Source organism: Danio rerio, chromosome 16 (genome assembly GCF_052040795.2).
Source record: "Danio rerio strain M-AB ecotype USA chromosome 16, GRCz13ab, whole genome shotgun sequence".
Taxonomy (NCBI): Eukaryota; Metazoa; Chordata; class Actinopteri; order Cypriniformes; family Danionidae; genus Danio; species Danio rerio.
The window spans coordinates 59962796-59990000 of NC_141036.1; the positions used below are offsets into that span (position 1 = coordinate 59962796).

The window sequence follows — 27205 nt, forward strand, 5'->3', positions numbered from 1 at the left end:
CAGCGGATATTGAATTAATTTAAAGCTATCGGCATATTTGCAATAATATGAAAGGGGGAGATATTGATGAATCAGCTACCAATATTTATCAGCTGATATTGGATAATGTAATGCTATTCACAATACTTTGAAAAAGGCAGATGCTGATGTATAGTCTACCAATTTTTTTATCGGCAGATATTTTGTATATTTAAAGCTATTAGCATATCAAGGATAAAAACGGCTAATACCAGTTTATTGCCCACCAATATATTTATCAGGTAATATTGGATTAATTTAAAGTTGTCTGTTTAACGGCGATATTATGAAAAAGGCAGATTCCGATGTATTTTCTACCAATATTTATCGGCTGATAATTAACTAAAATGTAAAAGACAGATATCGATGTATCGACTACCAATATTTATCAGCTGATATTGCATTAATTAAAGGCTATCACCATATTGACAATAATATGAAAAAGACAGATACCAATGTGTTGGCTACCGATATTTATCCACCGATATTCTATTAGTTTAAAGCTATCTGCAAAAATATGAAAAAGTAGAGACCGATTTATTGGCTGATATTGGATTAATTTTAAGCTATCTGCGTTAATATTACAAAAAAGTAGATATCAGTGTATGCACAAATATTTATCAGCCGATGTTGAATTAATTTAAAGCTATCTGCATATTTGCAATAATATGAAAAGGGGAGATATTGATGAGCAGCTACCAATATTTATCAGCCAATATTGGATAATGTAATGCTATTGACAATACTTTGAAAAAGGCAGATGCTAATGTATAGTCTACCAATTTTTTTATCGGCCGATATTTAAAAGCTATCAGCGATATTATAGAAAAGGCTGATACCAATTTATTGACTACCAATATATTTATCAGGTGATATTGGATTCATTTAAAGTTGTCTGTTTAACGACGATGTTATAAAAAAGGCAGATTCCGATGTATTGTCTACCAATATTTTATCGGCTGATAGTTGACTAATTTAAAGCTATCTGGGATAATATGTAAAAGATAGATATGGATGTGTCGACTACCGATATTTATCAGCTGATATTGTATTAATTAAAAGCTATCACCATATCAATGATAATATGAAAAAGACAGATACCGATGTATCAGCTACCTATAATAATCAGCCAATATTGGATTAATTTAAAGCTATCTGCGAAAACTATAAAAACGTAGAAACAGATTTATTGGCCAATGTTGGATCACCTTTAAGATATCTGCATATTTGCAATTATATGAAAAAGGGAGATATTGAGGAATCAGCTACCAATATTTATTTGCCAATATTGGATGTAAAGCTATTGAAAATATTTTGAAAAAGGCAGATACTGATATATATAGTCTACCAATTTGTATCGGCCGATATTTCATAAATTTAAAGCTATCAGCTTATCAGCAATAATATGAAAAAGGCAGATACCGATGGACCGTCTACCAATATTTATCGGCTGATACTAGATTCATTTAAAGCTATCTGGGATAATATGAAAAAGACAGATATCGATGTATCATCTAACAATATTTATTGGCCAATATTATAATAACTTAAAACTATCTGCAATAACACAAAAAAGTGAGATATCGATGTCTTGTTAACCAATACTCATCGCCCCATATTATATTAATTTAAAACTATCTGAGATAAAATGAAAAAGACAGATATCGATGTATCATCTACTAATATTTATTGGCGGATTTTGGATAATTTAAAGCTATAAATATATAAGGAATAATATGAAAAAGGCAGATACTGATGGCTTAATATATACATGGAGTAAATAAACTCCATCTTATAAGTAATCCTACATTTTTCTCAGAGAAAAATCTGCTTGCAAAATACTAAATAAAATCTGTACAAAATATCAGATCTGAGGATAATATGCACAAGATATAAGATGTGCATCAGGAAAATCTCAAGCGCTGGCACGAAACCATTGGTTAGTTTGAGCTAAAACGTCTCAAACAAGAAAAGAAAATGACTGCATTTTTGTGATTTTTCTGGTGCAGCAAAATTGATAATTTACATACATAATTATCTCCACTAGCTTTATTTGTTAAGTTTATAAATTAAATATGGTATATTATCTATCAAATACATGTTACTGTTGTTAAAAGAAAATTAAATAGCAAAAATCACCTTTGAAGATTGTGATGTTGTAATATTTTATCTTAACTTGTGCCTCTTAAAATATTGCATACAGTATCGAGATGTTATTGTAACAGGAGTTCAGTTTTGAGATATTGAGTTCTTTTTAAACGGGTGTTTCTTACATTATTTTTCATTACATTTTTACAAATGTTATTGAAGAAAAGAGTATTATCTTATTTTATAGTTTTTTTTTTTATGAAAATAAAAGTGTTTTACACAATTGTGATCTTCTTTCTAAGTCAAAACATCTTGATTCTCATTTTCATGCAGGGCTACTTTATGCAATTTACCAGTATTGGTATCGTCTAAAGTTTGCTTTTTTTGTCAGAAACACTATCAGTCAGCCAACAGTCATGCATTTGCCTCAATGCATGCATTAAAAAAAAGGTGTAGCATTTTTTTTCACTTAATGTGAAATGCACTCAGGGTAGCACGGTGGACCAGTGGTTAGCACTGTGGCCGAGTCCCTCGGTCAGTTGGTCTTTCTGTGTGGAGTTTGCATGTTCTCCCCATTTTGCTGAGGGTTTCCTCCTAGTGCTCCGGTTTCCCCCACAGTCCAAACTAAATTAGCCAGTGTGTGTGTGAATGTGAGAGAGAGTCTATGGGTGTTTTCCAGTACTGGGTTGCGGCTGAAAGGGCATCCGCTGTTTAATACATATGCTGGAATAGTTGGCTGTAGCAAACCCTGATGAATAAAGGACTAAGCTAAAGGAAAATGAATGAATTAATGAATGAATGAAATGCAATTGCAATATGCAAATTGTGAGCAGTTGTGTGGAGCTGAACAAGTGGAGTGGTGATGAACAAAAGACTAGACACCCCATTGTAAATGGTTACACATCTGGGCTGAACACTCAGGAAAGATCATTGGAAACACATCTTCATAGGTGGACACAGTTGATTAGTGGAGCACAGCAGAATTTTACTGATTGGGTTTCTGCTTGTTTATTGATTTTGGTTTTATTGTGTGAGTAAATTATGTGAAGCTTTAAGTGCAGTGGACTGCAGACTTGTTTAAAGGGGTTGGTATGTCATGCTATGTTGTGTTATGTTGTGTTGTGTTTTTGTTTTATGTTTTGTAAAATAGTTTCATTATGCTGTAGAAGAAAATGTTCTTTAACTACAAACTCAGCAAGCACACCTGAAACCATCTTCATCCTACTGCTAATGTAGATGTTGGACTGAAGCAGCTGATATTTCTTTACACTGAGCCTTCCTCAGAGGCTTGATGAAGAACTACTGAGAGATTATAGCTGCTGTCTGGGCTTTCACTGCTGAACTACACCTCCCTTTCTTCATATGTTCAATACTGTTTCCCTGTGTCATCTCATTTCATTACGCAGAACTTCATTTGTAAACGAAATTGTTTTGTTTTCTTTGCATGAACGGATTTCTTTGGTTGTTATCAACATCTGGTGAAAATTTCAAGTCAACAGCACCTTTAGAAATATGCTGTCTGAGAAAAATGGTGGCGTGTTCAATTCTTATTTCCTTATTTATATATATTTATTTATCAACCACAATGAATGGACTATATTTACATTTTAAACCCAGCGGAAACCTTGATGCCAAAACATGTTAAGAATGCAAGACGATTTGATGTCAATTTGCTACTTTTATTTTGAAGCCACATCAAAATGGCTTCAAACAAATGGATGTTAGATCAGATGTTAGATGTCAATTTGATGTCGTTTTGACATAAAGATAGTTTACTTGCATTGTAAGAGATACAAAATCCAGTTAGTAATTGAAGCTTTCAATAAATAGAGCATTTCTTATATTATAATACTTTCTGTGTTGTTATTTTGGTGGTCAAAAGGGCATTGGTGAATGAATGTCAAATGGACATCAATCTTTTGCCATCAAATTGATTATTGTTTTAAAAAAAAACTCAGTTTATTTAGAACTTCAGGGCAAAAATTATGCCAATGCGAAATAAACAGTAAAGAAACAATAGACATTTTATTTCAACCCAGGCTCATTCTGGAAACGTAGCCCTGCTGATGTTTCTGAAGACCACAAAATACGTCCTGAGAGGTATGCATTTGTGCAGTTTTTGATTTCGCGAATTCGCTTTTTCGCATCTCGAATGCCTCTCGCGAGTGGCATTCGCATAGCGCTGTTCTTGCGTAAAGCCACCGGAGGCCGATGTCGAGCAACCATCTGTCCGACTCAATGACTGAACGATTGACTGGGCAGCCGGCCAATCAGCCGACCTCCTTCCCTAAACCCAAGCAACGATTTACAAAAGCCGTCCAGAAAGAAAAAAAGCCTTTGTCTGATTTTGACTCGTGTTTTCTCGCCCAGTTATGAACTCATTTACTTTATTTTTTGGATTATGTTTTTTATCTTACCTGATTTCTGGAACCGCTCTTCCCTGGACTCGAAGCCGGTCATCACGGCCGGCTTCCTTCCGGGCCTCTGCTCCGCCGACATAACACGACAAGCTAACCGGACAAACCGGTTGCGGCGGGAAAACCCTCCACACGGAGGTGAGCCGTCACCCGGCGAGCGCAAAGAGGAGCGGCGTCACACTACCCAGTAGCGTTCGCTTGAAAAACTAAATGCAGCCACACGTAACTCCGGCCATGTAAATCGCGGTCTGCAGAAACGTCTGCTGGGCTACGTTTTCAGAATGAGTTTGGGTTGTTTTATTTCATCCATAAAATATACAGTTGAAGTCAGAATTATTCGCCCCCTCCAAAGTTTTTTCTTCTTATTAAAATTTTTTCCAGAGGATGTTTAACAGAGCAAGGAAATTTTCACAGTGAGTCTGATAATATTTTTTTCTTCTGGAGAAAGTCTTATTTGTTTTATTTTGGCTAGAATAAAAGTAGTTTTTAATTTTTTAAAAAACATTTTAAGGTCAATATTATTAGCCCCTTTAATTTATATATTTTTTCTCGATAATCTACAGAAAAAAACATTATTACGCAATAACTTGCCTAATTACCCAAACCTGCCTAGTTAATCTAATTACCCTATTCAAGACTTTAAATGTCACTTTAAGCTGTATAGAAGTGTCTTGAAGAATATCAAGTCTAATATTAATTACTGTCATCATGACAAAGAGAAAATAAATCAGTTATTAGAAAATATTTAATAAAAACTATTATGATTAGAAATGTGTTAAGAAATCTGCTCTCCGTTAAACAGAAATTAGGAAAAAAAATAAACGGGGTCAAATAATTCAGGGGGGCTAATAATTCTGACTTCAACTGTACATAATCTTATTGTACAGCTTTAGCTGAAACTTTGTATTATCATCCGCTTAATTTTACATTTCACCTGGGCAGTGAGTTTTTAAAAGAACCATGTTTACTTCTAAAGTGTTCATATGAATACCTTATCACAGTTTAAAGCTCCACCTCCGTGACCTCTGAATCCTCTGAATTAGCATGCTATAATAAAGCTTTTCTATGCACTAAATAAGTTTGCCCTGTGAGCTGATGAAAGATCATCACAGATTCTTATATGCAGTGAAGAGCCTTCAAGTTGACTGTGTGTGTGTGTGTTTTTTAATAGTTTCAATAATAGACTTTTAAATTAAAATTCAAGACTCGTTTGTGGTTTCCTTCAATAAAGCTCCTGCAGTTAAAGAAATATATTATTTTTTATAAATAGGCTCATTTTACAGCTCTTCTAGAGTAGGATGCTAAATAGTCAATATTGTTGTTGACTGTTATGATAGCAATATTTTTTACGATATAACTAACTTTAAAAAATAAGTTTTTATCAGCAATTTAATTTTACTTCAGCTTAGCCCCTTTATTCAGCAGGAGTGGCCACAGCAGAATGAACCGGCAACTTAAACTTTAAGCATATGCTTTACACAGCAGATCCCCTTCCAGCTGGAACCCGGCACTGGGCAAACACCCATACACACTCATTCACACACACACACACTCATACACTACGGCCAATTTAGTTAATCAATTCCCCTATATCGCTTGTGTTTGGACTGTGGAGGAAACCCACGCCAACACGGGGCGAACATGCAAACTTCACACAGCAACGCCAACTGACCCAGCCGAGACTCGAACCAGCAAACCTTCTTGCTGAGAGGCCACAGTGCTAACCAGTGAGTGACCGTGTTGCCTTATCGAGTTTTGAACTGAGAGGGTGTGTCTGAGCCTCGTACATTATCAGGAAGACACTTCCAGAGTTTTGGAGCCATATATGAGAAGGCTCGACCTCCTTTAGTGGACTTCTGGGTATTCTGGGTACTACCAGAAGCCCTGAGTTTTGAGACTTTAAAGAGCGGGTTGGATTGTAGCGAGACAGAATTAGGCATGGGATGATAACCGGTTTTAAGGTTTATAGAGGTTTGCAAAAGTCAAAGTTTTAAAAACCTAAAATGTTCTGTAATACAGTTCCTACAGTATATGCAATTTACATTTGTATGTGTTTTTACAACTGTTTTATTTGTTTTTTTGATAAGTTAATGATGTATTTTAATTATTCAGCCTGACATGTTTACCTTACGCAAATATTTGCTATAAAAGTTGGAAAGTTGTTGACATTTAAAAAGATCATATGTTAGAGCAGTGATCACAATACCATGATATTTTTATCCAAGGTTTTCATACTGTCAGAATCTTATACCAGCTCTTGCCTAGACAGTAGGGTGGTCAGATACACCGTTTATATAATTGTTTTATTGTTCGTTCTTAGGTTGGCAGAGGATCTTCATCATGCCTGTCCTGAACGTGACAGAAGAGCTGACCATCACTGCGTCTCCGTCCTCCGCGGTGTTTTTGTCTCTCCATCAGTCGAACTGCTCTGTGTCTCCATCTCCGTCCTCTCCGCCGTATAACTTCTATGCCGTGCTGCTGGTGCTGCTGATCTTCTGTGTGGTGTTCGGTAACGTGCTGGTGTGTGTGGCGGTGTCCCGAGAGAAAGCGCTCCAGACCACCACCAATTACCTCATCGTGTCCCTGGCTGTGTCTGACCTGCTGCTGGCCACATTGGTGATGCCCTGGGGCGTCTATCTGGAGGTCAGTAAACATGCAGGCTGCACATTTACTGCTGCAATCCTGATAGGCACACAGGAACATAGGAAATCTGAATTTTTTCCCATATTCCAAGTTCTTTTCAGCTTATTGGAAATGCTTGTCTCGGTATACATTTTCGCGAAACGTGGGTGTCTTTCAGAGCATATTGCAGATGACAAGTCCACTAGAGGGCGCTGTGTACATTTTTGCGAGACTTTAAATATCTTAAGTAGTACATAATTTACTACGTAAAATATTTGGGCATATGTGAACTACAGAATCGTGCTTGTTTCTGTGCCAAAACAGTTGATCAAAGATTCCCTCAGCTCGGTTTCCTCCTGGTGCTCCAATCCAAACACATGCGCTATAGGGGAATTGAATGAACCGAATTGGCCGTAGTGTATGAGTGTGTGTGTAAATGAGTGTATGCGTGTTTCTCAGTACTGTGTTGCAGCTGCAAGGGTATCCACTGTGTAAAACATATGCTGTAATAGTTGGCAGTTCTTTCCACTGTAGCGACTTCTGGTAAATCAGAGACTAAGCCGAAGGAAAATGAATGAATGAACGAATGTTGAATATGAAAGTGAAAGTGTCAATATATAAATATATATATATATATATATATATATATATATATATATATATATTAATTACAAGCCTTAACCATTCAAATTTCTCATCATCATAAATTAAGTGCAGTTTATTTATAAACTAATGTCGAGAGGATCACGTGCTTATGAGTTGTTTGCAGCTGGTCCCGCATTATCCAATTTATGATTCACCAATCAGATGATTCCTAAGCCACTATAAATCCCCTCAGTTCCATATCACAGCCATCTTCAATTGAAGAATCCCCCCTTCCACCCCTACTCCTCCTCCTTTCCTAAATGAGTAACACAGTGGCCCAGTGGTTGGCCCAGTTGCTCATCAACAACACATGACCAGCAACGCGTTGATAATAACAAATAATCAGATTACAAACAACCGTTATGTTTATAGGTGTTGTAAAATGTGCGGGTCCTTCAACGGGACTGGGCTGCGGTTTGGGGGGTGTGTGAGACAGAGGGAGAGAGAGAGAGAAAAGAGGAGCGGTTTTTAAGCAATGAGACCATTTTCTGTGTTGTTCCCTCTTTGGTGTCTTATTTTTTGTACTACACGGAAAGTAATAAATATTTTGGACCAAGTTACATGTGTCCTCTTTCATTCACCAGCTGCAACGATAAGAGTTCTCCCCTGATGAATCTCCCCTGATATCTCTAACACAACAAAGAGACAGAGCAGGAAAGGTTTACACATGTAATATTTTTCCTGAGGCGATTTAAAGCAAAATACACAATGACTCTCAATCAAGCATATCTACAATGATAAGGAACATGTTTACTTACTGAGTTATTAACGCACAGCAATCCCACGTGAAGAAAGGACGGACTTTGAAGGAATAAACAGTGTGAGTAGAGCTCCATAGTGCACTGGACAAGTCTGAACATGTCCGCCCACGCGAGCGCAGCACGCAGGTCTGTACAATTACCTAATTTATCGGCTTAAATATATCGGCCTAATTATGACATCGAATCGATAACGATAATCTTAAAAATAGCGTTTAGCGGCCGATACCGATATGGGCGCCGATATATCGTGCATCCCTAGTAAGTAGTTATCTCTTAAGAGCAATCACTATTTGTTCATTAGCTACTACAGCAGGGGAGTTCTCCAGATCTATCTGAGCTCAAACTCCTCTCTCGCCCTGCAATGAGAGGGAGCCCCGGGCTCGAGGATCTTATGAGATGAGTAATCCACTAGAGTGAAATTTATGCAAATGTGAAATTAAATTTCTAACGAGCCTGTGTTGACTTTTTCAGTTGAAAATGTTTGTTCATTAAATGTAAGTTTTACAATTAAAAAGCATGTCTCGTTAATAGAACATATTAAATGTGTATAGTTAAAACACAATGAATAACATAATTTAAGAAAGCTTTTATCATTACAGCCCTATGATCAGATTTCTTTAATTAATTCCAGTTTTATTTCCATTTTCATGGTAAAATCAAATGTTAGTTATATATATATTTAATTTAATTAAATTACCAAACTCAGATAAAATGTAATTTGTCTGTGAGTGTGTTGAGTGTTGCATAAGTGTGTGTGTTTGTGCAGGTTGTTGGTGAGTGGAGGTTCAGCAGGATTCACTGTGATGTTCTGCTAACGCTGGATGTGATGATGTGCACCGCCAGCATCCTCAACCTGTGCGCCATCAGCATCGACAGGTGAAACCAGACTTCATACACAGTTTTACTACTACAGTACCTGGAACCCTGCGATACACTCATTCTTTCAGATGCAATCAATCAATCCTCCCTTTCTCATAGGATGTGTCTGATTATCATGTCATCGATTTGGTTCAATTTGATATTTCGGTGCATTGGGCTAATAATGACCAATACTTAAGGGCTAATAATTCTGAATATATCTTCAAAACCTTGTAGGAATGGGTTTTAACCACATCGGTTCGAACTGTAGTTCTGCCGAACGACTAAAAAGTTACCAGTATTGATGGTAAAAAAAAACTGTACATTTCTAGTCAAACTATTAATCTGCAATCTAATGCCAAAAACGGAAATAAGGGCAGTATTAATAGCCTAAAATGTGAGAGAGCGTTGATGTTATGTGATTGTATTGCATTGCAATATGGAGCAATTAAATGTTGATGTTAAATCAAAAGTAATTCACAAATACTTGAAAATGAGATGATTTAATGGCAATAATTCTCTTTGGTTACAACTGAATTAATTAGAAAATAACTGTATTAAATGATAAAATACGAAGTGGTAAAACACATGATGTAAATTGTACCCAGCTTAAATGTAAAATTTAATTTACCAGAGGTAGAAGGAGAGACACAGGGGGAGGGAGAGAGAGACAAATGGCTCGTTTCCACTGACTGTTACAGTACTGTACGGTTCGGGTTGGTACGGATCACCTTTATCAGGCTTGCGTTTCCACTACCAAGGGTACCCTTTTGGTGGGCGTGGTGTATGACAAAGTTTCAGTCGACGTCATTTTCACTCGAGAAAATGCCTACAATAAAGCTGCACAGGTCGTTCACATATCATATGAAAAGCACTTCTTACAAAATAGATGCTTTACGCACATAAATACATGTGTTTAAATGTTTATTACTAACTTTTCTATAAACAGGAGTTGATTATAACTGCAGATCAATGACGGTGCGAAATAGGCTACTGTAACGTCTGTAATTATATTAAATAAATGAACATATATGAACACATACAGACCCTTACAGTCTCTGATATGTTACCAACTACAGAAGAACTACACAAAGCAGACATTTCGTCATTAATTAGGTTCAAAACAACACAAAGTATAGCCTACAGTCAGAGTAAACCTCTCATCAGTGTCTGTAATCTTCAGCAGCACATGAAGCCTCTGTTAGAGAGTCATTCCATCAATCCCAGTTCATATTAGTCCAAAAGGTGATAATAAAGATTAAAACAAGGCAGTTTGTTCACGTTTGCTGAAGAAATAACGTGCTCCTTGGCTTCGCCTTTTTTCTGCGCCCCACTCTCGCGTTTGTCCTTTTCTTTCTGAATTTGTCACTCTCGTTTGTCAGCTTCTCACAGGATCGGGTTTCCAAAAGCTTGTCAATAATCAAGTGCATGTTATTAATATCAGCTCAAGAAGTTTGTTATTGTTGAAAGAGACGCGCGGCGAAAGCATGGAAGAAAGCGAAACCACTCGGGCTTCAGACTGGCTCGTAAAAAACTACGCGGCACAGGGTAAATCCGCTCTTCTCCAAAGCTTTGTGGCTGTTTATCAAGATGACGACAGGGTTTATTTGCAGGATCGACCATGGCTGCATATGTATTTATATACATAATTATATAATATAACATAATTATATTTATAATTCTGCTGTAATCTCTCGCTGTGTATTTCAAACATGGCGGGTCTTTTGTTTACATTCTGGCTTGTTGCATCTACGAATGATGTATCTCTGTAAACCAATAGCGTTCAGCTGCGCGTGTAGCTCCACCTTTTGGGACCCTTTCTGCAGTTATAACCCTTTTGAAAGGGTCCCGAAAAAGTGGTTTGGTACGGTTCGGTTCGGTACGCCTTTTGACAGTGGAAATGGCCATAAAAGCGTACCAAACTAAACCGTACCGTACCACTCAGTGGAAACGGGCCAAAAGAGAGCCGGCCCAGAAGTTAGCCTGATTTTAGTAGAGTCAGAGAAGATAGACTCCAGGGGAGGAGAGGAGCAGACCAGTAAAAGAGGCAGAGCAGAGTTTACCACCCATTTTGTATCTTTCTTGACCATGTGACTAAGGCCCTGTTTACACTAATGCATTTTCGTTTTAAAACGCATAAGTTTTGCTACGGTTACGCCATCCGTCCACACTACGCCGGAGTTCTCGAGCGCCGAAAACGGAGCGTTTTGAAAACGCTGGAGAGCCGGTTTTCATTCTGAAACACTGCTGCTCCGTCTCAGTGTGGATGAGGAAAAACGGAGACATCTGAAAACGGAGGTGGGACTGCTGAGATTCACTACCTGATTGGGGCTTTTGTGTCATTGCGTATCCTTCCCTTATTCGTCAAGTCCCTATCACATGTCTTTAACGCTACCGGAAACAACTGTACTGGAAACAACAACACGGGCACAGAAATGGGAGCGTTGTTTGCACTATTGTCTGTTTTAGGCGCCATTGTGCAGTTATTTATTTGTTACGTTTTGTAACATCTCGACCTCGTCGTCTGTCCACAAAAATACCTCTCTTGCTTTCTTTGCCATCGCGTTTAATGTTCAACCGGCGTTTGTTGACTAACAATAACCAAATGCCGAGCGAGACGCATGCTTTCTGTTTATACTAGAATGCGCATGCCCAGAGTGCGCGAATGGTCATGTGATATGAAACGGTTCTATCATGGATAGAACCTTGAAACCGGTTATCGTCCCATGCCTATTTCATATGTTAATTTTTGGGATATACTCACAGAATAGTGTTGAGTGTTCGTAAGCTTATAAGATACAGTACGTATTTATCGGTAATCCCAGTCATCTGCATGACCATGTCAGCAGTTTCCTGATCAGTTTTGCCTCAGTGTTTGTTTGCAGCTTCGCTTGACCTGAATTAATCTTCGGGTTTAAACGCACTCCAGGCTATTACAAGCCGAGGAGATCATGAATTATAAATCCTGCCGTTTGTTACAGTCGCTTTTACGCTTGCGGGTGAGTTTTAGCAAATGCTGCTCCTCATTAAAGCGGAGCTGGGAAATTGGAAGTGGCCATTAAAATCTGCGTACATGAATAAGTCATACAGAAATGAGACAGACGTACAGAGCTTCGCTTATAATTATTTCTGATCATTATATAAGCGTTAAGCATCATTACTGTAGCTGAAAGCGCAGCAAAGAGAAGCACAGATTACTTTTTAACTTTCAGTGAATTCTATACACATTTAAAATGCAATTATGCTTATATTTATACTGAAAGGTGCGAGTTTTTAATTATTCACAGTATTTATGCATTTAAATCAAATCAGGAAATGACACTTTTTAACTTTTCAATTAATTTTTTATCCTTAAGTATAATTAAAACTAGGTAGTGGTTAGCACTGTGGCCTCACAGCAAGAAGGTCGCTGGTTTGAGTCCCGGCTGGGTCTGTTGGCGTTTCTGTGTGGAGTTTGCATGTTCTCCCCATGTTGTAGTGGGTTTCCTCCGGGTGCTCTGGTTTCCCCCACAGTCCAAACACATGCGCTATAGGGGAACTGATGGACTAAATTGGCTGCAGTGTATGAGAGTGTGTGTATAAATGAGTGTGTATGGGTGTTTCCCAGTTCTGGGTTGCAGCTGTAAGGGCATTTGCTGTGTAAAACATATGTTTGAATAGTTAGTGATTCATTTCACTTTGGCGACGTCTGAAATAGAGACTAAGCCAAAAGAAAATGAATAAATAAACAAAACTGTAAACTAACTGTGTAAGTGACTAAATAAGTCGACATGTGATTTTATATACAGTCTTTAACTTAAACTTTATTATATTAAAGCATATTAAATGGAAGTGTCTGCTTTAATGTTTCAAACAACTTTGGTAAATAAATTTAAAAATCAATTAATCTCAATATATGTGTGAAATAATGTTCATTGTAGCAGATATAATTATATCAGTGCATCACTGCAAATTATGCAAATTATTAGGAACATGCTAATTATTCTGTGCTGTACTTATTAAAATATATCACAGATTAAAGGTGCTGTTTGTAAGCTTTCAACTCTTTTAAAGCATCAATAATGCATAATATGTTTGCAGATATTTCAGAAACTAAGTGAACACTCTTGTTTATCTGAAAAACAATGCTGAAGTCAGATATTCTGCTTTGAAAATGTGCGTTGCGTAGCTTAACGGCTGTCTTTGTTTTGGTCATTTAACCTGCCCAATGCCAGTTTAGCCAATTATATTACAGTACCCCAGGTTGCCTTCATGGAAAACAGCATATTTTATTTATATAGGAAGACTGTCAAAGTGTGCGTCTGTAACTGCAACCTCCGATGGACAGTAGCAAACTCTGAAATGAGATGCAGATTCAGAGTTCCACATTGAGGTGGTTATTGATTAGCAAACAGAGTTACATTGTAACCCGTGTCCTAACAATACGCTATATGAATAAATTTGCAGTAATGAGCAATTTGGCTGTTTGCACCAGACGAAACACGACAGAAATGTAAATACAGCCATACAGAAGCACAGAATATGCACTCACTGCACTCCAATGCAATGATAATATTAGGTATGTAATCTAATAAGAAATGGGAACTAACGAAGTACAAATACTTCGTTACTGTACTTGAGTAGTTGTTTCTTTTTAATTTTGATTCTTACATTTTTACACAAATATCTGTACTTTCTACTTGTTAAATTCTTTAAAGCACGGTCATTACTTTCGTTTTCATGTGTTTGGTGGCGCAATCTAGATTATTTCTTATCATTGCACAATAATATGAGCGCCTGTTTGATGCAGTCAGTCTTGTTCCTCATTGCCTGCCTGCGTGCTGCAGTGTGCGGCATTCTCAAGCCTATCGCGCACCGTACGTTTGGTAGTTTATGAAGATTACTATGAGAAAGGAGAGGATGACAACGCAGATGTGACAGAGAAAGTCTGAGAATTCACCATGACCGATGCTGCCCTCTTTCACGCTAATGAGACACCTTTTGCTCGATCGGATCACAGGTAAACAAGAGAAACACATTCCAATTTAAAAGCATGCCGTTTAAATGCTTAAGCCTTTTGCCCAGTTCCAATCATACTGCACGGTCTTTCCAGCCTGATCTCACGGGAAAACGTAAGTATTTTACGTTTTGTCAGTTTAGTGGCTAATTCAGTTGTACGAAATTAGAGTCGTACGAAATGGTATGATTTTAAAAAGAAGGCGTGGCACTTAACGCCACCCCTAGCCCCAGTCGTCATTGGGTGATGAGCAAATCGTACTAAATTGTACGAATTAGATTGTACGAATGCATACAAATTAGCCACTAAATGAAAAAGTTACGAATTGCTGTGAGATTGTGTTGGCCTTTCTCTGCTCTTTCATTCTAATACCAGTGAAATAAAGTGCTTTTTTTGTAAAGATTTGTACATTTAGTACTAAAACAATCAAATACTTTATTAAAAACGTATGCATTGCGGTTTATTCCCTTTATTTCTGATAAGTTCATATTTCCTAATACAGAATTTATGCTGTTTTTCAACTTTTATTGATTTTTCTATTGACTGTAGGCCTATACTGTTGTCTTCAATCAAATTTTTTAACAAATATTTTACAACTACAAAAGTAACTGTACTGTACTAATCTCGTTAAAACAGGTAAGCAAAGACTATAAAACAGTTCTCTTCCATTTTGATGGGCATATAAAGCTGAGTATCATCAGCATATAGGTTCACCCTAAGAGATCAGAACTAAACGAATATAAAACATTTGCTTAAATCTCAGCCCACAATCTTAAACGCTCAATCAAAATATTGTGATATAATGTGTCAAATGCTGCAGTCAAGTCTAGCGAAACTAGAAGTGCACATTTTCCTGAACAGATCTTTTAATACCGGTTGGTTTGTGCACGTCCTGTCTATGTAGACTATGGAGAGATGTTAATATGTGGCTGTCAATCAAGTTGGTGGGCGGGGATACCGCACTCCTACATCACGTCATGGTCGGCCTCAAAATGAGAGGGATTTGGATCTTATTTTAACGTCAGGAAATTTCAAAAAAGAGACTTACTGTGTTTCTATCACTCCAATATGACCGTGGACACACACTACCTGCACACAGCTCTGTCCAAACAGCTTACAACAGAGGATTTTCATCATGGGTGTTCTGACTTTTAATCGTGTATAACACTTTTGACATTGTTTTGACGCTTGAAAACTTTTTTGTCCTTGAAGCGTGTATATATTTCTACACACACACATATATATCTATATATGCATGTATTGGAGAACATTGACTCATCCTATACAAATCATTTTAAAATTTTCAGCCAATTCATCAGAGTCTAAACTGAAATTCTCTTCTTATTAATGTTCATTATTAATGGAGGTTTTGTCTGTGCGCGAGTCTCAGAAATGCCTCTTTGAGTTGCTTTCTGGAGGGTGTGTGTGTGTGTGTGTGTGTGTGTGTGTGTGTGTGTGTTTTAGACTGAATAGATCTGTGGTGTTGTAGTTTAAGGACGTGATTCTCTCTGCATTTCTCTCTCTCTCTTTTCTCTCTCTCTCTCTCTCTCTCTCTCTCTTTCTCTCTCTTTTTTTATTGCAATTTTAGACCACAGAACATACAAGGGCAATAACAACATTATATTAACATCCCATCAAATACAATATAAGAAGAAAATAAAAAAATACAGTTATTCAAAAAACTAAATTGAAGGCTTTAAAATAATCAACAGTTCTTTTCGCTTTGGTATTTTTTGTTTCTTTTCTTGTGCATAGGTAATGACCTTTTTCTATTTTAAAGTGAGTAAAATTAAGTTTTTTCACTGCCCATTTACATTCATGAATAAAAAATGTCCATATATAATGAGCAAATTAACAATATGCCACATTTTGAAGTCGACTGTATTCTCATAAAGAAATAAAACATCTGTCTTTGAATTCCAATGCAATATTTGTACTCTGCTTCACAAAAAAGAAAAGATCACACCAAAAAACTGTGTATTAATACAATCATAAAATAAATGAACAAAACTCTCTTCTTTATCGTTACAGAAAGCACTTTTTAAATCAATATCCTCTCTCTTTCTCTCTCTCCCTCCCTCTTTTTTATTGCTTTATTGGCATGACAAATGTTACAAATGTATTGCCAAAGCAGTTATAAAGTTTACATAAAAAGTAACACACATATGTAACAAACAAAAAAAAAAAAAACAGTACACACAATAAATAGTATTCATTCATTTTCTTGTCGGCTTAGTCCCTTTATTAATCTGTGGTCGCCACAGCGGAATGAACTGCCAACTTATCCATATATATTTTTATCTATATGGATTTTTTATCTAACTTATATCTATATATTTTTGCTGTGAGGCGACAGCACTGCCTACTGCCTTGCTGTAAATAGTAGTAAAAAAAAAATATATATAAAAGTTAAATATTTATATATAAAAATTTTATATAATTTTAACAATACATCATATTATTCAATATATCACACTAATATTCAATATATTATATTATTATTCAACGTATCATATTATTCATACCAATCAATACAAAAATAGATCAGAATAAACTACATTTAACAATCAACATTTTAGGATAAAACAGTAATAAAAACAATAATAATCAGTATATTTACAATGATTCTCTCTCTCTGTGTGTGTGTGTGTGTGTATTATTTCCTGCTGTCAGATTTAACGCTGTGTGTCAGATCAATAAGCGCTGTGTGTTTCTGCACTCTTGATTGATGTTATTGATGAGTAGATTGACAAACACACAGCCCATTGATCAGTGATTATGGTTGGTGTGTGTTTGTGTGCATGTGTGGGAGTGCTTGTGTGTGTGTGTGCACGCACCATATGTTTCTTTTGGTTTGTGTGTGTGGGGGGGGGGTTGGAGGGGGTGTTGTTATGTTTCTGTGTGTTTGTGTGTGCCAAATGTGTCTTTTTTTGTCTGTTTGAATGTGTGCCTGTGTGTGGGTGTATCTGCCTGGTTGTGTGTCAAGTTTGTGTGTGCACCGTATGTTTCTTTTTGTCTGTCTGTGTGTGTGTGTGTCTCTGTGTGTGTGCATGCGTGTGTGTGTTTGTGTGTGTTTTAATATGTGCATATGTCAATTTCAGTTAAAGCAGGGTGAATCAGCTTTCAGCTACTACACCCCCTGCTGCTGGAATCAGCTTCCAGAAATGATCAGATGTGCTCCAACATTAGGCACATTGACATTAGGACTGAACACACATCTGTTCAGCTGTGCCTTTACTGAATGAGCACTGTGCTGCGTCCGGCAGATCGCACTATAATGTTTTTCTCTTCTCTTTCATTATTTTATAACACATTTTACATCACTTTTATTATGTCTTTGTTTTTATTTTTCTTATACTTGCTTCTTTTATTGCTGTTTATGTAAAGCACTTTAAATTGCCACTTGAAATGTGCTATAGAAATAATCTGGCCTTGCCTGTGTGTGTGTGTTTGTCTGTGCTTGAATGTGTCTGTTTAGTTTTGTGTGTCAAATGTGTGTTTCAATGTGCCATATGTGTTTTTCTGTATGCGTGTGTGTTTTTGTTTTTACATGCCTATGGGGACCTGAATGCACACAGGCTCATGGGGACTTAAATTGAGTCCCCCACTGGTAAACATGTCTATAAATCACACAGAATGGATGAAGAAAGTATTTAGATGATGTAAAAGTGCAGATTATTTGCTGTGAGGGTGGAGTTTGGGGTTGGTTTGGGGGAGAGGAGAGAATATTGAGTCTGTGCAGTAGAAACATTGATTGTGTGTCTCTGTGTGTGTGTGTGTGTGTGTGTGTGTGTGTGTGTGTGTGTGTGTGTGTGTGCAGGTACACAGCGGTGGCCATGCCGCTGCTCTACAACACACGCTACAGCTCCAGGAGACGCGTCGCTCTGATGATCGCTGTCGTATGGTTTCTGTCCTTCGCCATCTCCTGCCCACTGCTGTTCGGCCTCAACAACACTGGTACACACACACACACATAGCCGACCTTTCTTATGAGCAAACTAAGTGGCTGCTGAGGGCCCCTGCTGTTACTAGGGGGCCCCCACAACCTGCTACTGGTGCGAGCTGCTTTTCTTTGCTGAAATCATTATATTTGATTTTACAAATTTCCTTCATTGTCAGTGCTTTAGTACTTAAATATTTATACATTTTCAATGAAAAGAAAAAAAATCATGACTTTATCAAAGTTGAAATAATAATATAATATAAGTCATGTGATCTACAGTAAGCTAGCTCCATCTCATTTCTCAAATGTGTTCTTTGTTCTCGCGGTCGGAGTTTGTTCTTCTAAGGAGACCTGCAAGACCGACCGGTCACCACGAACGCGAGCCCAATGAAACTAAACTAACGTTCTTTTCCAGGTGTAGAAAAACTGAGGGAGAAAATGACGACGAGAAGATAATTTCAGCATCGCTTTTAAGTACTAATGGTGATGTTAAAGACGTAGGGCTCTATCATACACCCGGCGCAATGTGGCGCAAGGCGCGACGCAATTGTTAATTGCTAGTTACAGCTCAACGCAAGAGTCGTTTTGACGTTTTGCACCATGCTGTTTAAATAGCAAATGCATTTGCGTTTATATGTGCGCCCATAGGCAGCACATTGAACACATTTCATAAGTGGTCAGAAACTTGTAAATAACTCATGAAAGAATAAAGTTAAAACCAAGCACACCATTGTTTTTCTTGTGAAATTCTCAATAAGTATGAAGTGTCACATGACCCTCTTCCTATTAAAAAAGCAAAAGTTGAATCCAAGATGGCCGGCTTAAAAATGGCCACCATGGCCACCACCCATCTTGAAAAGTTTGCCCCTCACATATATTTAAGAGTTTACACTTAGCTGATGATTGATAATAAAGCTAGTTTGGCGTGTTGTCCCGGGAGAGAGCCCTTATAAGATCCTCGAGCCCTGGGCTCCCTCCCGTTGCAAGGCGAGAGGGGAGTTTGAGCTCAGGTAGATCTCAATGACTCCCCCTCTTGCTTATTGTAGTTAAGTGTCAGATATGGATGCTGAAGGTGTGCTCAGAGTTTAGCTAAACTATTTTGGATTAATTGTTTAGGGTGCTTGTTTTTGAACAGTGGGAGGAAACCGGAGGACCCGGGGAAAACCCACGCGACTACCGGGAGAATGAGCAAACTCCGCACAGAAATGCTGTCTGGTTTGGAAAGGAATTAAACCAGGGGCATTCTTGCTGTGAGTCAACAGCGCTAATCACTGGCCACCGTGACGCCCGTTTGAAAGGAGGGAAAGTAGGGTTGGGTGGGGGGAGGTTCTTTGAGACGAAGATATTGAGATGAGAAAAGTCTGGTTATTTATAGCGAGTTAAGGATCGTCTGATAGGATAATCAGTTATTAGCTAAAGTTGGAACAGCTGTGAACAATCATAAGCATGTGATCCTCTCGAAATTTGTTCATAAATAAACTTTACCTAATGTGCCACAAACAGGACGTTAATATCACCAACCATTCCCATTTTATTGAGGTGTATCCACATAAATGCCCCACCCTGTACATTTTATTGCTAAGTAATGCATTTTCACTTTTGTCTAATTATTCCTCGCTGTCTTTCATTGCAGATATTTTACTTTTGGAATTGATTAAAACAAACAAAAAACTCAATCTAGAACCTTTTAAAAAATCTTCAGAGCATGTTTTAAACACTCTAGATCAGTGGTCCCCAGCCCCCAAGCCGGTACCGGTTTGTGGATCAATCAGTACCGGGCCGCACAAGAATTAATTATCTTTAAGTTGGCAGATAAAGTAGCTGCATTTAAAGCCAAACTGGATTTGTGGGGAAAGTGCGTGAACAGAGGCATATTGGACTTGCATGATATGTGTGTGTGCTGGCGCTCACGGGCTGTTTCACGGGCACACGCAAAGCTTGAAGGTAAACAAACAACGGCTTATCATAAGCATTTTATCGATAATTATTTACATGGTTGGCATTAAGATAAACATATAAATGTTATCTGACTAACTTCCAGCAGCTAAATGTGTCTGGAAAAATATTCAAGGCTTTTATTCTCATAAACCGCGCGGACGTGAATGCGTCTGACTGTTCTGATTGGCTGAAGCAGGCATCTCACGTCAACACATTCTAGACATGCACGCACTCTTTCCGGCAATCTTCCTTTTGCGTTTCCACAGCGCAGCATTCCGGCAAATTTCCGGTAATGTTACAACTTCTCTTTCCGGAAAAAAGCCAATTTACCGGTATTTTTAAAAAGGCCCTGTTCACAAATACACACCTTTTAGGAAATTTGCCGGTAATTTTCCGGAAAGATCTGTATGTGTGAAAGGGGCTTTTGTCTGCCATTACCCCCAGATGGGACCATCTCGTTGCAAAGAAACAAGCTCAGGGCTCCCACTGATTTAGCGTGGGAGTTTTTGATGTTATAATATGTCATATTATTGGAGCAGTGTGTTAATAAAGTTATTACTTCCTAATGTTATAATAGCATTGTAATGTTGGAGCAATGTTCTAATAAAGTTCCATTTGAACTCCCCCAACCCCCCAGTCCGCAGAAAAATTCTCAAGCGTTGACCAGTCCACAGTCAGAAAAAGGTTGGGGACCACTGCTCTAGAAGGCTGCAAAGTAGAAATCATTGGTCTCTTAATTACAGATAGTTTAATTGTTCATTTTGGAAGCTGCTAGTTGACAGAAACAATGCTGTTTTAAAACGTCCAAATCATTCAGAGAGTTATTAAGTAGAAGAAATCAGACTTCACTTTTCTGTTTCATTAATTGTATTTAATAAGCAATAACATCATTGTGGGCCGTTTTGCAATGGAAATATTCCACTATTTAGGGCAAGGTAGGGCCCCAAAATTATTCTGCTTATTAGGGCCCCCAAATGTGCTGGGCCAACCCTGGGTGGTGGCTGTCAGTCAGTCAGTTAAGACTGATTTATACTTCTGCGTCAATCGCACACGTATGCTATGGCGCAGCCTACGCTTTAAAGCATAGCCCTCGCCGTGGCCGTCAGCGTCGCTAATGTGTAACTCTCAAAAAATGAAACTACACGACTTATCAATGCCTAGCGCAAGCTCTGTGATCGGTCAGCTGGAAATCACTGAAGAGCCTGTGCAGGACCAAGAGCCGCTCGAGCCCGATGGAGCGAGTGTTTACAAGTGTCGACTGTTTACAAGGAGCTCCGGATGGAGACTGTTACTTTGTTTACCTTATGGTTAAAGTTGTTGCACGTCCGCCGGTTCCTGCCTCAAAATGTGTGAGTCTAAACCACTTGTACATTAAGGAAGCGTTCAGGAAAAAACTAAACACCAGAGAAGAAACTCAACAGAAAGAAACACAAACACCTCACTGCCAACTAGTGTTTCGGAAGTGTATTGCAGAGCAACAGAAAAAGCGTGCAGAAGTATGAATGCACAGCTACAGGTGTTGCACGCTGATCACTTGACACAGAAGTATAAGCCAGGCTTAAAGTCAGTCAGTCGACAGCAGCCTCTAGTGAATTTACACGAGAACAGAGGCGCAAATGGCTCTCGCGAGAGAAATTTGAGATCTCTAAAAGCATGCACAGCGGCCTCTGGTGGATTCGCGAAAACAAAAACTAGCTCTTGGGACGTATTTTGCTCTTTCCAGAAATGTATATAGGGCTACGTATTCAGAATGAGCCTGAGTTGACATTTTGCGCATTGCAGTCGCAGATAGTTCTGACAAAAAAAATTCCTTTTAACATAGAAATTATAGCACATCACATGTAGTGTAGGACGCGGTGTCATAAAGCAGCACATCGAGCTTTGTAAATGAATGTTCTGTCCTCTTTGCAAGCACGTTGTTGCATAAACAGGACTCTTGAATTTTGAGCGATCGGCTGCTTTTGTGAAGGTAAAAGCAGCGTCAGCCTTGACTCAATGGTTGAAACTCTGATATTGTGTTAGATTGTTGGATGATCTGTGAAGGTCCCTGAAATGCAGACACACGTGAGCTCAACTTCACATCATCATGAACACAAACACTTCAAACTTCAAGACAAAAACGCCGATTAAACGTGCCGGTTCTCAACTCTGCTGTCGATACACGTGATGGTAATAATAAATGAACCCAGAAAGATTTACTTTTAGACCTTGACAAACTGAGCTGCACTGCAACAAAAAGCTTCTCTTATTTAGGGTTTTTATCATGTTTCTAGTCCAAATATTTTACAATTCTGAAACCAAGAAGCTTTTTCTAGACAAGCAAAACCTGTTGTCTTGTTTTCAGTAATACTGAGTCAAAATTAAGTCAGTTTTTCCCTTAAACAAGCTAAGAAATCTGCTAATAGAGTAAACCAAATAATATTACATCAAATATTACATCAATAATATTATACCAAATATTACATCAATAATATTACATCAAATATTACATCAATAATATTACATCAAATATTACATCAATAATATTACATCAAATATTACATCAATAATATTACATCAAATATTACATCAATAATATTACATCAAATATTACATCAATAATATTATACCAAATATTACATCAATAATATTACATCAAATATTACATCAATAATATTACATCAAATATTACATCAATAATATTACATCAAATATTACATCAATAATATTACATCAAATATTACATCAATAATATTACATCAAATATTACATCAATAATATTATACCAAATATTACATCAATAGTATTACATCAAATAATATTACATCAAAAATATTCCATCAATAATATTCCATCAATAATATTTCATCAATAATATTACATTAAATATTACATCAATAATATTACACCAAATAATATTACATTAAATATTACACCAATAATATTACATTAAATATTACATTAAATATTACATCAATAATATTACATTAAATATTACATCAATAATATTAGATCACATATTACATCAATAATATTACATCAAATATTACATAAATAATATTACATCAATAGTATTACATCAAATAATATTACATCAAAAATATTCCATCAATAATATTTCATCAATAATATTACATTAAATATTACATCAATAATATTACACCAAATAATATTACATTAAATATTACACCAATAATATTACATTAAATATTACATCAATAATATTACATCAAATATTACATCAATAACATTACACCAAATAATATTACATCAAATATTACATCAATAATATTACATCAATAACATTACACCAAATAATATTACATCAAATATTACATCAATAACATTACACCAAATAATATTACATCAATAACATTACACCAAATAATATTACATCAAATATTACATCAATAACATTACACCAAATAATATTACATCAAATATTACATCAATAACATTACACCAAATAATATTACATCAAATATTACATCAATAACATTACACCAAATAATATTACATCAATAACATTACACCAAATAATATTACATCAAATATTACATCAATAACATTACACCAAATAATATTACATCAAATATTACATCAATAACATTACACCAAATAATATTACATCAATAACATTACACCAAATAATATTACATCAAATATTACATCAATAACATTACACCAAATAATATTACATCAAATATTACATCAAATATTACATCAATAATATTACACCAAATAATATTACATCAAATATTACATCAATAACATTACACCAAATAATATTACATCAAATATTACATCAATAATATTACATCAATAAAATTGCACCAAATAATATTACATCAAAGGGAAAACACGACAATATTTTTTGTTTGTGTATGAAATGCTCCTTAATTTAGGATTTTTAGATATATTTGGACTAAAAACAAGACAAAACCTCTTAAGTTAAAAAAAACAGTTTGTTACAGTGTTAGTTTACTGCTTTTTATAATTCAAATAGGCTGCACGGGGGCACAATGGGTAGCACATTCGCCTCACAGCGAGAGCCTCGGCTGGGTCAGTTGGCGTTTCTGTGTGGAGTTTGCATGTTCTCCTTGCATTGTGTGGGTTTCTTCTGGGAGCTGCGGTTTCCCCCACAGTCCAAACCCATGCGGTACAGGTCCATTGGGTAAGCTAAATTGGCTGTGTATGGATGTTTCCCAGAGATAAAATATGGCTGGAAGGGCATCCCCTGCATAAAACATATGCTGGACAAGTTGGTGGTTCATTCCGCAGTGGCGACCCCAGAATAATAAAGGAACTAAGCAGAAAAGAAAATTAATGAATAAATATTAATTTGTTTAAGTTAATATTAACCTCACTTAATGAGAATGGTGGGCACTGATGAGTCTCCATTTCTGCTGACACATTCGGATGCTCGGCTCAGAATTTGGCCTCAACAACATGAAAGCATGGATCATCCTGCCTTGTATCAGCGGTTCAGGCTGGTGGTGGTGGTGTAATGGTGTGGGGGAGATTTTCTTTGGGTCCATTAGTACCAATTGAGCATCAACGCCACAGCCTACCTGAGTATTGCTGCTGACCATGTCCATCCCTTTATGAGCACAGTGTCTCCATCTTCTGATGGCTACTTCCAGCAGGATAACGCACCATGTCATAAAGCTCAATCATCTCAGACTGGTGTCTTAAACATGACAATGAGTTCACTGTACTCAAATGGCCTCCACAGTCACCAGAGCTCAATCCAATAGAGCAGCTTTGGGATGTGGTGGCCTCATGGATATGCAGCCGACAAATGCATGATGTCATCATGTCAATATGGAGCAAAATCTCTGAGGAATATTTCCAGTAGCTTGTTAAATCTATAAGACGAAGAATTAAGGCAGTTTTGAAGGCAAAAGGGGGTTCAACCAGGTACTAGTGAGGTGTACCTAATAAAGTGGCCAGTGAGTGTATGTAGGTTTAAAAAAATAAAAATACTAATTTAATTTATTATTTACCTTAAAACAAGCAAAATAATCTGCCAATGGGGTAAGCAAAACACTTTTATTTCAAAGCTTAATCTATTGGCAGATTATTTTGCTTGTTTTAAGGAAAAACTCTTCATTTTGTCAGTGCAGATACTGCTGAGGATTTCTGAGGAAGGACACCATAAAAAATTGATCAAGTCAACCCCCCAAAGATAAACCTGTATGAAACCCTGAATACTGTATGTGACATGTATGATCACTGATCTTTACAGCTTCAGCACAGAGTTCAAACACACACCGATCACCCGCAGTGCGGACGTGATAATTATACACTGAGGGAAAAAAGCTCATTGCGATTATACGGATGGAGATGGAGATCCACACACAAGCGCAGTGTGGGATTTAACACTCTGACTTTCAGTGTCCGGCTTTGCTGTTTTACAGCCCATTTACATCACATTTATCTAATGCTTTGTCCAACATTCTGCTATAGAGACTCACTCAAGGGCAAAACTGGCAGAAGTGTGGAAGTAAGGCTTTCTTTGGGAATGCTTGATTCTAATTGGCCGATGAGCATTCTAAGGTGTGCTGTTATTGTCAGATAAACGCACAGCTAAAGTAGTTCCGGCAGGTTTTGAGCACAGTAAATGACAATAAATATAATTGATTTGAGTGTGTGTGTGTTTATGTGTATCAGTGTCTATGTGGGGTTGGACAATGATACTGAAGACCTGGTTTTAGAGCACAGTAGTTGATCATGCTCACTCCTCCAAAACACCCCAAAGTGACTCAATAATATAGAGATCTAGGTACTGTGCAGACCATGGGAGATGTTCAACTTCACTTTCATGTTCATCAAACTGCTCTGCCACCAGTCTTGTGTGTGTGTATTGCTATGTGTATTGGTGCATTATCATTTTGATACAACCCTAGTAGCAAAGAATTCTGGCCCAGATTTGGCATAAAGCTGGCACAGCAGGCATTCATCCGGCACTGGCATACAGCATGTGGGCCAATCATGGCCCGGATTTGGCAGAGGTGGCACCGTCTTTAAGGTGGCACACAGGATTTGGGCCAGATGAAAAACGTAGTATTTGGCCCAGATTTAAAAATTTGATAAGTGGGCCATGTGAGTTTGGCCAGTCTTGACCCACATTTAAAATACACTAAAATCATTTTTGAGTAAAGAAAAAGAATTCTACCAATCAGGTCACTTTGAGAAAAAGCGTGCCCATAGTGTGCCTAAAGCGCATCACTCCATGCGTTTATCAATTTCATTGCAATCGTGACACACCAACCTATCTGGCCCAGTTCAGGCCCAGTTATGAGTTATTAACTTGGCTGAGACTTGGCCCAGATATGGTCTGTGTTTGGCCCTTGCCTGGAACCCAGATTTGGTCCAGTCATGTACCGTAATTCACTGCGGCATGTGGGCCAAGCAAAACCTGATTGTGTGGGCCAGAGCTGGGCCAGAGAAATTTTGCTATGTGGGAAGGCACTACCTTCAAGATACAATGTTTGACCCATTGGATTACATGGTCCTCCAGAATAGTTGGGTAGTCCTTTGCAGTGCCCCATCTAGCACCAGTATTGGGCCTAGGGAATGTCATGATATTAAGCCCAAACCATCACTGATCCCCCCGATGCTTCACTCTGGGTATCAGCAGTCTGGGTGGGACGCTTCTTTGGGACTTCTCCACACCGTAACTCTCCCGGACGTGGGAAAGACAGTGAAGGTGAACTCATCAGAGAACAGAAGATGTTTCACATTGCCCACAGCCCAGGATTTCCGCCGCTGGCACCACTGAAATTAGCGTTTGGCATTGGCACGGCTATAGCAGCCAGCTATGTGTATTGATCCTGTGGTGCTCCAGACCAGCAGTTCTGCTGGAAACAGGAGAGTTGAGCTGCACATTTAATTCTGCACTGAGTCAGGCAGCTGTGGTTATGTGTTTTTTGTTATA

General features: G+C 37.5%; 2 protein-coding genes across 5 annotated transcripts in view; both read left to right on the forward strand.

Annotated features, from left to right (window-relative positions):
• The window catches only part of psg4 (pregnancy specific beta-1-glycoprotein 4), a 153784-nt gene that overhangs the window by 69693 nt on the left and 56886 nt on the right, over positions 1-27205 (forward strand). The window lies entirely within an intron of this gene.
• Positions 1-27205, forward strand: part of drd2l (dopamine receptor D2 like) — a 47641-nt gene that overhangs the window by 8673 nt on the left and 11763 nt on the right. For 2 of the 3 annotated variants that reach the window (XM_087285317.1, XM_087285318.1), the window contains exons 3-5: positions 6844-7166; positions 9318-9427; positions 18226-18362. In XM_087285317.1, coding sequence (XP_087141443.1) covers positions 6844-7166; positions 9318-9427; positions 18226-18362 — 570 coding nt within the window. 3 annotated transcript variants of the gene reach the window in all.